The sequence below is a fragment of the Macaca mulatta genome, chromosome 16 (genome assembly GCF_049350105.2).
Source record: "Macaca mulatta isolate MMU2019108-1 chromosome 16, T2T-MMU8v2.0, whole genome shotgun sequence".
Lineage (NCBI taxonomy): Eukaryota > Metazoa > Chordata > Mammalia > Primates > Cercopithecidae > Macaca > Macaca mulatta.
The window spans coordinates 70,930,017-70,945,042 of NC_133421.1; the positions used below are offsets into that span (position 1 = coordinate 70,930,017).

Genomic DNA, 15,026 nt, shown 5'->3' on the forward strand with positions numbered 1-15,026 from the left:
TAAACCAAGATAGGGATACCAGATAGCGTCCTCCTAGCAATGCCACAAAGGAAAACAAAAACAAAACAGCAATCCATCATTATTATTCCTTAGTAACTACGCCGAGGTCGTGACACCGAATCCTTAGATTGTTTCAAAATACTACTTTTCTTTGATCTTCCTGATGTGTTTGCCACTGCAGGCAGATGTTTAAGTAGAACAGATTTTAACTGCAGCTACAGAAGCAGCAACAGGCCCACAAAAGAGAAGTGCTATCTCAGAAAGCATGGCTTTCAGAGCCACAAGAGACAGCCTCACTGGCTGTTTCAGCTTGACTGCCATGCAAAGAAGAGAGCAGAGGGAGAACCAGCCCCACCCACTGACTCATCTTGTATAAAGAAAAGCACCTACCAGCAGCCTAGGCTACATAGTGAGGCACTATCTCCACAAAAAACCCAGGAAAATTAGCTGGGTATGGTGGCACAAGCCTACAGTCCCAGTTACTGGAGAGGCTCAGGTGGGAGGATCTCTTGAGCCCAGGAGATCCACGCTGCAGTGAGCCAAGATTGCACCACTGCACTCCAGCCTGGGCCATCGAGCAAGATCCCATCTCAAAAAATAAAAAAAGAAAAGCATGTAACCTCCTCAGAAGAAAGATGCTATAATCTCAGGCAGCAGGCAAGAACCAACTCAGGCTCTATGCAAATTATCTATCTCACTGACCCCCACCAAACCTCAGAAAAATTTAACGGTGAGAAGCAAAATCTCCTTTAAAGAGCAATGTAGAACGGAGAGAAAATATCATACAGCTGACTTCACTAGAGAGAAAGTGGATCAACTGCTTTCACTCAACAAAAAGAAAAAGGAGACGATCAATACAGATCCCCTCACCTCCTGGCAGCCCTTACCCTCAGTGAAAAGCCACCACCATTGTCTCTCTGGTGGCCATCAGATGAACCTGCGGCATTCCCACAAGACAGAATGGAGATTTCCCAAGGTATAGAGCAAGTTAGAGTACCTCAAAGAATGGCACCAGCCAGCCAGCTCCGAAGCTGCCAACACTACCATACATACACAGTTCAGTAAGTCAAGAAAGGCCTGGTACACAGCATTCTGTAACTTTTTTTTTTTTATTTTTTTCAATTTTTCCTTCTTTTTTTTTTAAGCACTAGTCTGTGCTTTGCGAACAGAATCAAGACATTAACAAAGATCAGCTTCTCTGAAGAAAAGCATTTCTATAGAACAAAGACAGCTACATGTTTCGCTGCCATTACACAGCTCCAAAGCAGGAAAAGAAAATATTTACAAAATACAAGTTTTTTTTTTTTTTCATTTTTTGTTTTTGTTTTTTTTTTTTCAATGCTAAAAGGGTTATTCAGAATTTTCAACCTTATAAATAGAAGAAGCACTTTATGCATAGGGATATGGTGCATTATTGTATTTTTTCTTTAAAGAAACAATGACAAACCCTTTAACTTGCAAACAGAAAAAAAAAATCACTAATGTTGAAAATTGTGAAAAAACCCCAACCATTAAGCAGTTGTCTACTATTTTTATACGATTACAAAATGGCCAAAAAAAAAGTCTTCTCCCCCCTCCCCCTTTTTGGTGATGTGATCATACAGGAGACAGGCACAAGGTTAACAGAGAAGGGTGAAGGGGGAACAATGGGAACCACAGCTAGGACCAGACAATGTTCCACAGGCAAGGGGAGCGTGAAAGACCAAGAGTGGAACTAACACCGACAGGGATCTGGATGTGAAGGAAACATGGCAAAGCGAATCAGAGAAAAAAAAAAAAATCACACAGGGAGATGGCTGCTCACTTCCCACAACCCCGTTTGCAGGGGAGTGGGAACAGAGGTTAAGTAGTCCTAACCCTACCTTCAGAGATCAGGATAGGTGGTAAAAAAAACATTCCGAGTGGAAGGACGGGTTGTGGGTGTGTATGTGGCATTGGAGAACGGACAGGGAAGGGTACCAAGGGGCATGATGAAGGGAACCTGAGCAGCCACAGCCAGGTTACTGCAGTTAAAGAGTCAAAACAGAGAAGACCAAATGCAGATGAAACAAAAAATAGGTCTCTAAGTTCTGGGTGAGAAGGGAAAGCTGTTCTGCCGGCTGAGCACTTGGTGAGAGCAGCTGGCAGTTACGGCAGAGAGGCTCTGGTGGGGATGTTCCAGCACGAAAAACCAAGGGGGGACCCAGCCAGGAGGGCCACAGCTGAGCCCAGCCACAGATGGGAGGGGAAGGGGTAAGAGCCCAGAGCACCCTGCCCCATTCCACCCTAGCCCGAGAAGGCCATGCTCAACTGGAGCCCTCTGCCCGCCAGGCTGTTCTGCCCTGCCCACAGGTGTGAGGGAGGGGGTGTGGTCATCTAAGATTGGTAAGTCCAGTGATTCAACAGTGCAGAGGATGTGCCAGGACCAGGCCAGCAGGGTCTCATCCTGAACTTCTGTTTGCCAACGGGAGGAAGTGCTCAGGTGTGTGACAAGAAAACATGGAAACAAAAAACAAAAATTAAAACGAGAGAAAAAAATACCAAAGTAGGATCTAAATTCCTTAAGTTCACTAAAAACTGTGAAAATTTCCGGCATATGATGTTTGAATATCAAACGCAGAGATTTCTGAAGCTTTAATGCCAATAGTTAGTGAGTCTGTTTAGATTCTTGTCTCCCGCTCATCTGTGAGTTGGGCGCTGAGCTGTGGCTGCTGCCACCAGATGCCGACTCTTGAGGGGGACAGTGGGAGGCGAGGTGGGTGCCGCCTCTGTCTCCCGGCCAGTCTTGCTGCCTGAGGTGCGTCGAGTGCAGCGGGCTGCTCGCTCCTGTGCATCCAGCTGGTCCTCACACTCCGCCTGGGGACTGTGCGCCAGGGGGAAGGTCCGCCGCTCCCAGGGCTGGACAGACTGTAGGCAGACAAGTTGCTCTGTGAGGACCCAGACCCAGCCAGCCTGCTTCCTGCTCCAAGGCCCTGCCACAAACCTTGTGGCCGGAGACTAGGACCAGTCTATCTAGCGTTCCTGGGACAGTCCAGGAACACCCCTCCTAGGGTGTACCCAGACAACCGTACTGACCATTTAGCAAAGATAAATATAGTTCCACTGAATGTTGAGGAGGTCAATTTAAGTGCGGCCCTTTGTCCCTTCAAAAGGGAAGGGGATGGCTTATGATGTAGGTCTCTTCAGCAGATGCTGTCCCTTCCTGGTTCCATCCCCCAACCATGCCAACCCCACCCAAGGGCTATGTCCCTTACCTGTTCATCCAGACCCAGCTCTGGCGTGGAACAACGGGTATCCTCACTGGCTAAGTGTCGCGGAGTGTCCCGAGCCACAGGGGTGAGGGGCGCTGAGTGCAGTTCCGGGCTAATGGGGCTCCTAGGGGACTGACCATGAGAGTATTCTGACAAAGAGTGGCTACTGCTGACATCAGGGGAGGCAGGCTGGGGGGTGGAGGGGTTGGCACTGCCCAGCTGAGGGGTTGTCCGGCCGTCTGATGACCTGTAGGACCTGTACACCAAGGAATGCAAATCTGAGTGCCTGGGAAATGTTTACTTATGGGGGTAAAGGGCATGAAAAAAGCATCCCCACTGGACTGGAGGAGTTGAGGCAAACAAAGACCAACAGATTTTCCTTAGGATCCAGCAACTCTCATTTCTTTCCACTACTCTCTGGAGGGGTAGGTATACAACATCTACCATCCCAAGAAAAAAGCACGGCTGAACAGTGCAACGGGCGAGTCCATAGCAAAGTGCCTAGTGAATTCAGGAAGTTAGGGAGATTCGTGTAGGCTTTGAAAACTGTAGTCTAAGAAAAAAAAGTAAAACAAGAGTTTGCAAAACTTTCTACTTGAGAATCCCAAGGGTTTCTGCCACTGTTAACAATAAATGGAGACAGGGTAGTGATGGACATTAAGGGGGGCAGTTTCTTCAAGTGACATCACAAAGCCACTGTCCAAAGGAAGGTTAACTTGTAGTGAGGCCTTCCAAGCTCCCCTGGTTGAATCACTAAGACCCCCCAACTGTCTTCCAAATGCCACAGATCATGGGAATTCATCAGAATTGAACAGTGACTCCTCAGCAAGGATCCAGCACTTGGCTCCTTGTATCTCCACCAGTTCCAACAAACACCAAGGAACTTCTGAGCTCTTTGCCACTGCCAGTAGATGAGTATGATGAGCAACCAAGAGGCAGTAGCAATTCCACAGACTCAAGTAGGGCCCAAACTCCCTGTCCACCCTCTCTCCACAGGCCCCAGGGACCCATGCCTGCCCCATCACCTGCTGCCCCGCCGCTGGGGTGGCACACTCGTGGTCCACAGCCACCGTGCCCTCTCCATCTCCTCACATTTGGCATGCAGGGCGGCGAAAGCTGCGTCAGATAGGTCTTCAATCTGCAATAGAGCAGCTTGATCGATCTCGTCTTTTCTCCAGGAGTTAAGAACCAGTCCCACCCCATTCTAGGTTCTTCCCGGTCACAAGAGAATACAAGGAGCTTGCACTTGACATCCACAGGTCTTGAGGCCATTTAGTGTGTGTGCACTCGTGTGTGTGTGCGCGCGCGCATGTGTACACACGTGTTCTTCTAACAGAAGAACCAGGCCATTACCTCCTCATTCTCCTCATCAGGACTCCCCTTCAGAGACTGAAGATCAACCTCCCGCCAGCTGCAAAACCAAGAGTAGACAATCATGAGACGGCAAGCAGGCTACAACCGGGGGCAGGGTCAAAGTGTCCATGCAAGGATGAGAATCCTGCACCCGTGGGTGACACTGCTCTCTGCCAGGTAGACTCTGCTCTATCACAGCTCAGTCTCCTTACCCCATCAAGGCCTGTGAAATTGGCCACCTACTCAAATGCCCGCAACGGCCAGAAATGAGAGAAGCGGCTTAGGGTAGGGCTGAGGCTGAGAGACTGTGACAAACTCAAGAAAAGAAACCTGTTTAAAGGGGACCACCACTGTTCAGGACCAGCTGACTGCTCCCATCTGGAAATGCACATCCAGGGTTGCCTAATCTTCTGTTTGGCAACAAAAGCCGGAAACAAAAATTTTTATGTGAAATCCTGCTTTGATGTTGACAACAAATTCAGCATTTTTTTTTTTTTTTTTGAGACGGAGTCTCGCTCTGTCACCCAGGGTGGAGCAGAGTGGTCCACAGTCTCTGCTCACTACAAGCTCTGCCTCCCAGGTTCACGCCATTTTCCCAAGTAGCTGGGACTATAGGCACCCACCACCATGCCCAGCTAATTTTTTGTGTTTTTTTTAGTAGAGACGGGATTTCACCATGTTAGCCAGGATGGTCTGGATCTCCTGACCTTGTAATCCACCCGCCTCGGCCTCCCAAAGTGCTGGGATTACAGGCGTGAGTCCCCGCACCCGGCCAAATTCAGTATTTTAAAACATACTGTATGTGTTGACAAAACCTGTCTCTAGACCAGTGAGTGAGTGGCCTACCAGGCTGTGACTGCTGGCTTGTTTGGTGTATTCCTATAATGGAATGAGAGAAAACTATATACATAAATAATTTTGTTCTTATCAGATAAGAATTTCTCTTAATGAGAAGACAGAACCAAAGACAAGGGCCCAAGTCTAGGTCAGAAGAGAACAGGGAAAAAGGGCAATAGCAGGAAGAATGGGGAGAGGGACCAACTATTCTGAGCTTCTACCTGGGAGTAAGGATTTCCTTGTATTGCAGTTTCTCTACGCGAGTTGTTGCAGCAACAGACATTGGGATGACAATGTTGTTAATATCAAATGAGCTCTCTCCCCTTCTCCTCCTAACTGGCTGCTGCTGTAAGATAAAAATTAAGTTTAAAAGGGAGGTACAATTTTACAGACATCAAATCATTCATCTAAGACTTAAAGCAGGATCACCAATAACCAGGCATCTGGGTCCTTGGGTTGAAGCTGAGCAGTGACCATAGGAGCTGCTCCCACCTAGGAGTCAGTCTTCAACAGCAAAAACCTTGCGGAGAAATACTAGGTGGTTGTGAGGAGTTATTCCTATTCATAAGTCCCACTGGTCACCCTCTTCCTTCAAGGGCTCATGTGTAAATTTCATAGGGGTGGGTACCTGGGATCTTAACTGTTGGGGTTTCTACTCCATATACACCTCTATTAACCACCTCTCCTTTTACAATCCTCATTGCCCTCCTTTATCCCCATTTATGACTTGACACTCATAGTGGCCCCTCCCCAAAAAGCAATGCTTGAAAGCTTATCCTGAAAGATGCCCAAAGGGTAGGCCAATCTCAATAGATCATCTAACCTTGGTTGTCATGAATGCACCTCCTTCTCGAAGATCTGAACTCTTCTGCTAAATCTGCACCCACCATCTGCTCAGTCTTTATGTGATTTCCCCTCTTTTGGTGATTCTTGGGGAAACATCTGAGAGCTTTCTAGCTGTATCAAAGGAGATGAATGGAGGGAAACTGAAGAGGAGAACCTGACTATACTTCACATTCCTGGTGAAAGGAAATTTGCTTCTATAGGAAGTTGAGAAGACCAAACTCTTAAGAAAAATAAGACTTCCAAGGATCGAATATCAGAGGCAGAGGTAGGCATCTACAGTAGCTGGGAGACCAGGGAACTAAATGGCTTAAGTCTCTTGGATGGAAGAAAAAGTCTACTATCTGCTGCTGCCCAGATAGTTAATACCCTATCCTGAAACAAACAAGCAACTGAGCTGTGAGAGGCCAGAGTCAAACAGTGGCATAACAAACACGCTGTCATGGCAACAAAACAGCTGGAAAACACCTAAGAGGCTGCATTTACACCTAAACCACTAAGTGTGGTCAGCCCACCGGGAAGGGGTTGGTGGTGGAAGAAGTCCCCTACAACTAACCACTCTATCCTCTGTTCCTGGAGGGTGAGATGCAATTTATTTATCCTATCATCTTAGGACATTCTCAGAGAATGTTGAAAGTCAGCACTTCCTGGGCCAGAGTTTCAGTCACTGTCATTTATAATTTCAGATGACCACAATGCCCTTTTCACTTCAATTTCTTTCTCTATCAAATTAGATGACTGTCAGTGACCTCAGAAATTTAGGATATCTGGTTAACCAAAATGGTTAAACAGACTTTTGGGAATCTTGCCTGAGTTCTGTAGCTGAGGATTAATGATCTCATACCCAGAGACCTCTGCCACTGCCAGATCTCTGCTGCAATTATACATCCCACTACAAGAAATGCATCTTAAGAAAGCCTCAAGAGAGAGAGCCTTCCCAGTATAAATGTGAATAAATGTGAAACTGCTGGCAGAAACAGGTATATACTTTCCCTGAAACTTCCTGGGCTTGTTGTTAGAACCTTCCAGAAAAAGATAGTGGAGCAGGTTGTGGGATGGTTCAATTGGCTCTGTATGTCATCCTCCGCCTAGACACACCCCCAATTCTGTCAGCTACTCATTTGGTGTAAATTAACTAGTATCTCCTATTTAGAGCCAGAGATAGAGAGCAGGTGATGAGAATAAAACTGATTCCCAAACTTGGTTGTATATCAGAAGCAAGATTAAGGAGTATTTATAAAAAAAAAAAAAAAAAAAAAAAAAAAAAGGTTCTAGGACTCCCCCTGCTCTTTTATAAAATCAGAATCTTTTTGTTTGTTTGTTTAAGAGATGAGGTCTCACTGTATTGCCCAGGCTGGACTCAATCTCCTGGGCCGAAGAGATCTTCCTGAGTAGCTGGAGCTATAAGCATGCAAGATCACACCCAGCAACAAATCAGATCTTTAGAAGTGTTTGGTTGGTTTGTTTTGTTTTTTAAAGCTGCTGAGGTGATTCTGATGCAGCTACTGGCTTTTGGGAAGCACTCAAACACTCCCCCTCCTCCCTACCTTTCTCCAGTGGCCTCTGGCTTCTTTCCCTGATTTCAAGGACAGCTGGCCCTCTGTATCCATGGGTTCAACCAATTGTGGATTGAAAATATTTGGGGGGGAAAAATTGTGTCTGTACTGAACAGGTACAGATTTTTCTTGTCATTATTCCTTAAACAATACAGCATACTATTTATATAACATTTACACTGCATTAGGTATTATCAGTAATCTGGAGACGATTTTAAGTATATGGGATTTAAAGCATATGCATACATTATATGCAAATACTGTGCCATTTTATATTAGGGACGTGAGCAACTATAGATTTTGCTATCTACGGGAGGTCCAGAACCAATTTTCTTTTTTTGAGACAGAGTCTCACTGCGACACCCAGGCTTGAGTGCAATGGCTTGATCTCCGCTCACTGGAACCTCCACTTCCCGGTTCAAGTGATTCTCCTGCCTCAGCCTCTACAGTAGCTGGAACTACAGGCACATGCCACCATGCCCAGTTAATTTTTGTATTTTTAGTAGGGATGGGGTTTCACCTTATTGGCCAGGATGGTCTTGAACTCCTGACCTCAAGTGATCCACCCGCCTCAGCCGCCTCCCCAAGTGCTGGGATTATTTACAGAAATCTAGTGTCTTTGAGAGCGTCAAGGGTTAGCATAGGGCTATACACAAAATTTTTACTCAATAAATAGTAAAAATTTCAAGTGATCCAGGCCTAATTTAACATTCTCCAGACACAGAAATATTGAAGTGCTCACTAAGTCCTGAATCTCTGACTTCAGATTTTCTATCAGAATTAGACTCTCTTTTATAAATACTGAAACTCTTTGCTGCTGGATAACTGAGTATGTGAGGGACACTACACACCTATTTAGATAAAATTTGTGGGTGAGGGGGATAAAGAAAGGGGAAGAGCAAAGAGACCATTTGGAAAAGATTGATTTTTAACAGCAAAGAGAGAACAGTGTGAATTCCTACCTGATCACAGGAGCCTAGTGAGTCCATTTTATGAGCTTGGAAGTTTCCTGATCTAGGCTGTGAAGGAACTTCCTAAGTTGCCTCTGCAATACCCTCACCCAGGTTTAGCCTGTGTAGTGTAATGTTAAAAGAGCTGGCTCTACAGTCAGGCTGCCTGAGTTTGAATCATAATTATAACCCTCACAAGCTGCCTTCACAGTTTTCACTCATACAAAATGAAATCCACAGTACTAACCTACATCTCAAAAGGCACTGTAACATGTAACACATGTAAATCACTGATCACTGGCATGTACTAAGTGTTCAATAAACATTACAGTTATAGAGTTTTACATTTACCATTACATTATAATTATTATACAAAAAGGACCTTTTGAGTAGGTACAGAGCAGCTACAGGTATATATGTTCAAAGAGGGCACACTTGAGGAATATTAGAATGAAATTAAAGGAAATGTCTCTGGAATAGCTGTGCAAACTGCTTCCAAATGGAGTGTGCTATTGTAAAATCTGGTGTGTGCACGCCAAATGTCCTGCCATGGGGGCCTTCTGGATCTGTAATTCTGCTCTGTATACCTAAAAAGCATGGACTCTGCCTTCTCCCTTCCCTTCTCTTCTGGTACCCTCAAGCCTAGTGTTTATTCTCAGTACTTCACCTCCACTCACCCGGAAAGTAAAACCAAGGAAATCAAACACTGCTTCCAATGCCCATGGGAATCTCCCCTCTACCCCTCCTCTCATGTTCACTTCTTGGGCCAACAGGATTAGGGCCATGGAATTGTTGAGTCCTCTGTGAAACTTAGTCCAACAGATCTTGAATAGTCACAGATCACCTTAAGAGTTTGTCCCTGCATCAAGCTTTCTATGGATGGCTCAGTATAAATCCATCTCTACTATGAAAAACTCAAGAAAAACAACAGAAGGTCAAGTACCATGACTTTGACTTAAAAATGGTACAGACATACATATATACATCATGATGAGCTGAGTTCCTATAAATGCCCTGGGCTTTACAACCCACCCTCACACTGTCCTCTGGAGCCACTTGAGTGAGCTGTGACCTGCAGAGGGGGTGTCCGGCCAACTGCACACAGGTACTTACCGATGTGCTGGCTGTAACCTGTGAGTTAGAGCTGGCGGGTGCAGGGGAGTCTGAGGAGGTGGAGAGCTGTCGCACCAAGGGACTGTGTGGAGGATGGTGGGTGGCTGCCAAGTAGCTCGAACTGCTCATGTCTGTGTGATGTTTCAACACTGCAGAAGTCAACAGAAAAGAGAAATACATGGCTATCTTAACCAGCGTTACTTCTAACACAAGCTTGGAATGGCAGCAATACATACTAAAGGCAAAAATGTTTTCTATGCCTAGAGGATAAAAAGGTGAAGCACACTAGTTGTGGGAAGTAGCGGCAGGGCAGAGGTTGCTGTAGCAGTTAAGAAGTGACCTGCATTTAGAAGCAGTAGCGTCCCTCTACTCTGCCTTCCTAGAAAGTGAAGGACAAAGCTGGGGGCAATTAAGAGAAGCCTAGGCTGCCCCAGAAAGCCCTGAGCAGGTGCAGTTGCAGGTAGAGGTGCCACGGGCCTGGCCCTACCTTCACTTCTCTCAGATGAATGGTCTCGCAATCTCATTTTGCTGTGGTTTGGGTCATGCACGGGTGGCGGTGGGTTGAGCAAGCGCTCTGCTTTTGGCGCTGTCACTCGCTCCACCATGGGCACGGCCCCCACATCGTCTAAGTGCTGCCTGTGGGTCCTGTCAGGCCGGGTTTGGTGATGGGACAGCTCTGAAGAGGGGAACAGAAAAAGAGCTGTGAAATATGTCCTCTCAAATATTTTCTTATTTGAGTTCCAAGCTCTCGAGTTCTCTCTAGGCCAATGTTGTATACCCAGGGCAGCAGGACAGTCCTTCAGGACTGAAGTTTCTAGTAATTTGCACAATGGCTAGGATAGGCACAGGGAGCCCAGAACCAGAGAAACATGTCACCAGGATACAGAAGACACCTGACCGTAGATGAACCCAATGCTATGCCATTGCTGGCTGTTCACTGAGCATTTTGGGTCTTGCTCCAAGATCCATGGTGTCTAGAATAGCTCCCGAAGTCCATCTGAGAGCATCCAAGACAAGCAGAAGCAGTCACTGTGAGCTGAATTTGTGTCAGTCAACTGCCTCTCCCACCCCCAACATGCATGCAAACTACAAATTTGAGAATATAAAAGGAATGAAAAGTCACTGATACTCTGGGGGACTTCCTGACTCCCTGACACTTACTGGCTGTTGTTAGGAAGGAGCTGACCAATTTGTGCCTGTCCTTACGAGCTGGATCTGGCAGACTGCCCGGCATGGGTGCTCTGTGCTTAAGCGATAACTTTTTGGGAGGTTTGATTTTGTCAAAAGGCTTGTTCTGCCACTGAGATTTCAGCATGCTCTGGAAATGCAGGCTTGTGGGAACATCTGCAAGAAACATAAAATGCTACAGGTTAGTCCAAACACCTGGCCTCTCTAGTGTTCAAGACCTACACTCCACCCTCCTTTTATTTGCCCAGTGGCCTGACACTTGGCAGGGCAAGTGCTGTCATACGAAAGATCTGTTTATGTGAACATTACTGAAGGTCATTCATTCTATTTGCAAGCAGGTCACTTTTGCTTTTTACTTTCAAGTCCCAAGGGGGAAAAAAACAAAACACCTTTTTGTTTTGGTTGATGGAGTTTTTGTTCTTGTGTCCTTGTTTGTTTGAAAACATCCTGTTTCTATTCTAGAGATTTAAAAACATATTTAAGCCTACTTCTTTTCTATCAATATAGAGTTAATCTGGATGCAATTATTCAACAATATTCATTATCTACGTTAAAAGGCACTATACTGAGTACTACAGCCTCTCTCCAAATAAGAACTACATACCATTCTCCTTCCTTCCTCTGCAGCTCCGCCAATTCCCATCATGAGATTCCCAGGGATTTTCAGCTGACTAGTTAATGTTCAATATCACAAATCAGCATCTTTTGGACTGAATTTTTTATGCTGTTTCTTATCTTTCCATTTTCTTAGATTTTTTCCAAGAATATATCCTTGAGTAATTCCTTTAGGAAAGGAATTTCTAGATTTAAACCATTTTCCTCTCAAACATTTAAAGCTATTCTTCCATGTATTCTAATATCCAGTGCTGTATTTAAGAGATTCGGAATCGGTTTCTTTCTTACTTGTAGGTGGTCTGGTTTTTGCCTTTTAAGCTTTTGCAAAAAACAACAACAAAAAAACTTGTGGTATTACACTGACTCTACAGATCAATTTCGGGAGAACTTCCATCTGTTCCACCACCAACACTGAATCTTTCAGTCTATTACTGACGTGGCATCTCTCTCTCCATTTATTTAGGTTTGTCTTGATTTTCTCTTGGCAGTGTTTAGTTATTTTTGACATACCATTCTTAAATACAATTTGTTAAGTTTATTCCTAAGAATTAATGTTTTCTGATGGGCAGAAGTTGGAAGAGTTTGCAGGGGTTCAGAAGACAACAGGAAGATGAGGGAAAGTTCAGAACTTCTTAAGAGACTTGTTAAATGGTTTTGACCAAAATACTGATAGAAATATGGACAGCGAAGGCCAGGCTGACAGTCTCAGATGGAAATGATTAAAGATAGTACCTTTTAAAATTTTAATTTCCAGTTCTTCATTACTAGTATATAGAAACACAATAAACTACTATATAATGACCTTGTAGCCTGTGAAACTACTTTGTTATAGGTTTTTTCTTGTTTATTCAGTAGGATTTTCTATAGACATAAGTACGTCATCTACAAATGGAGACTGTTTTACCTTTTCTTTCCAATCTGTATTCCTTTGTTTACTTCTTGCCTATTACTCTGACTGGAACCTCTGGTGCTGGTGTATAACTTTTAGATTTTCCTTTTTATGTTTTCAATATTCTGACATTTCACCACAATGGATAGCGGTGTGAGTCTATTTTCAGGCTTCTACAAAGCTTTCCAGGAATATTTAAATCTAAAGGCCAGCACATTTTTCCTCACCTCCCAGTTCCTCCTGGGAATCAGTGACCACCTGGGGCATGCTCAGAAGTTCCCACTAGAGTTCCTATCCACTGCTACAGAATAGAATGAAACACCACTACTTGAAGGCAGGCGGCTCTGGTGGCGTAAGAGGACAGGAGAGGACAATCTCACTCAGCTATTCCAAAATGAGTCCAAATTTATCACCCAAATGCCCAGGTCCTATCACTACTTCTGGGTCAAAAATCTCCTTCTAAGCAGTTCCCACCTCACAGCAACTTACTCCTGGCATGCGATTTGGGCTATTTTTCTATTTATTTCTCCACAGTCATCTTGTCTTTATCCATCTTTCAAAAATAAGTACAAATTCCAGTCACTGACAGCATGTCTTCTAGAACTACTAGAAAGTTATACTGTTTAATATATTTTCTAAAAGCTTATGGGGTTTTGGCTCCCATAGAGCATAGAGGATACGCTCAATCTGAACTGGGGGTAAAAAGGCAGGGAAGAAACGTCTAAATTAACATTACTGAACCCATTATTATCTGCCAGGCACTGTGTATATATCATGTGTGTGCCACTTAATCTTCGTAACAGTTCCATGAGGCAAGCACCATTATACTTAAAGATAGGGAACAGATGCAGAAAGGTGCATTAACTATGTCCAAGGTTACACAGTTTAACGAGTAACAACCAACTTTCAAACTCAGGATTATACAACCCTAAAGCCCACTCTTAGACAATATACCCTGAGGCTACTTCACTGACCCAGAGGATGGGGGGGATTCTGTGGTAAAGTCAATTATTTCTCAAATTACTCCCAACAAACAGAGAGTACAAAATATTTTCCAAGTCAGTTCTGCAGAGTAAAAGAAATTTAGCCACTCCTGCCTATGGTATAGATGACGAATTTCATGACACTGAATGTTAGGCCTTCCAGGACTGGAATAAAAATCTGAGTTGGAAAAAAACAAAACTTAAAAAAGTTAATATTCTCAGGGATGATTTTTCCCAGAGGGTAAGCAGCCTCAGCTCCATGGTTTCTCTAAGAATAGACTACTGGGCCTTATGACAGTGAAACAAATTAGGAAAACTATTAAAGTTTTAATCAAAACAAACATTTGCTACCTGTCCAAGTGTAAGGACACAGTCTCTGAGGACCGTGCTGTCTTCTCAAATGTTTCTCATAATCACTCTTTTCCACACTTAAAAACAAACTCAGCTATACCAAATCCTAGGAAATAAAGCATTGTCTAGAAGCACTCAGCCCTGTAGAACAATCTGAAAGCTGGGCTGAGCTGGAATGTATAAAAGAGGCTCAAGAAAGGAGAGGAGGTCACTTCCTGTCCATCCCACAATACCCTTTTGTCAGCAGAAGAGCTACTCCCACTTGGCAACGGCTGTGTATATATGTAATGGGACTCCAAAAGCATGGATTTATAGTGAAAACAGCAATGACTAGAAACAAGTAGGCCTGGATTCAGGTCCTGGTTCTATCTCTGAGTAGAAGGAGAAAGCAACAACAAATCATTCGGCCGGACTTTCGTTCTACTTGTGAAATGAGGCGGTGGGGCTAGATCAGGGCTGGCAACATTCTAGCATTCATTCTCTAACCCTCCGCTCCAAACACAGCTGTCTTTCCTGTTGTACTGGAGACCTCAGATTCTTCCCAAACAATACATTAAATAACTCCAGACAGTTACTATCAATTCATATAAGTAGGCACAAGAAAGGACATCTATTTGTTACTGCTAGATTATATGACTGCTATGAGTCTCTCAACTCTAACATGTTGAGTCAATGACTCTTCAACTGGAACTTTACTCCTAAACCCTTCCTCTTAGCTAAATGCTCTTAAGTGCAAGTTGGCACATTGTAGAACTCAAGTCATGGAACACTACCTTGCGCTCTTGAGTTGACGTATTAAGCAGAATCAAGAGCAATTCCTCTTTAAACCCGGTATAAATAGTTTAAGGAACTCCAGCTGGTAGACTTTGTTAGATGTTTGCTGTGTTGCCTTTAATTGCTTCCATGTTAAGAGTGAATAGGAACCCAGTTAAATCCCCCAGTCAGTTAAAAAAAAAAAGATCTCTTAGGAATTGCTGGTCGAATTCACATACTAATAAGTGATAATACGTAGGTTTTGTAAAGAGTTAAAAATCTAAAACAGACTGGATACGGGACCTGAAAGTAAGCAAAGAAAGGGATATGAAATGGAAGAGAACCCACCAGAGATCCATTCAGCT

The 15,026-nt window shown here is 44.2% G+C and overlaps 1 protein-coding gene across 44 annotated transcripts in view; it reads right to left on the minus strand.

The window, feature by feature from the left end:
• Positions 1–1,090: 1,090 nt before the first annotated feature.
• KANSL1 (KAT8 regulatory NSL complex subunit 1) overlaps positions 1,091–15,026 on the minus strand; it is a 196,535-nt gene continuing 182,599 nt past the window's right edge. For 12 of the 44 annotated variants that reach the window (XM_077972233.1, XM_077972205.1, XM_015119937.3 and 9 more), the window contains 8 exons: positions 11,044–11,226; positions 10,370–10,558; positions 9,883–10,031; positions 5,642–5,766; positions 4,584–4,641; positions 4,256–4,368; positions 3,234–3,486; positions 1,091–2,886 (listed from right to left, as the gene is read on the minus strand). In XM_077972233.1, coding sequence (XP_077828359.1) covers positions 2,659–2,886; positions 3,234–3,486; positions 4,256–4,368; positions 4,584–4,641; positions 5,642–5,766; positions 9,883–10,031; positions 10,370–10,558; positions 11,044–11,226 — 1,298 coding nt within the window. In that variant the 3' untranslated portion in view covers positions 1,091–2,658. The remainder of the gene's footprint in view (positions 2,887–3,233; positions 3,487–4,255; positions 4,369–4,583; positions 4,642–5,641; positions 5,767–9,882; positions 10,032–10,369; positions 10,559–11,043; positions 11,227–15,026) is intronic. The other 32 variants (XM_077972234.1, XM_077972209.1, XM_015119941.3 and 29 more) reach the window with 7 other exon arrangements.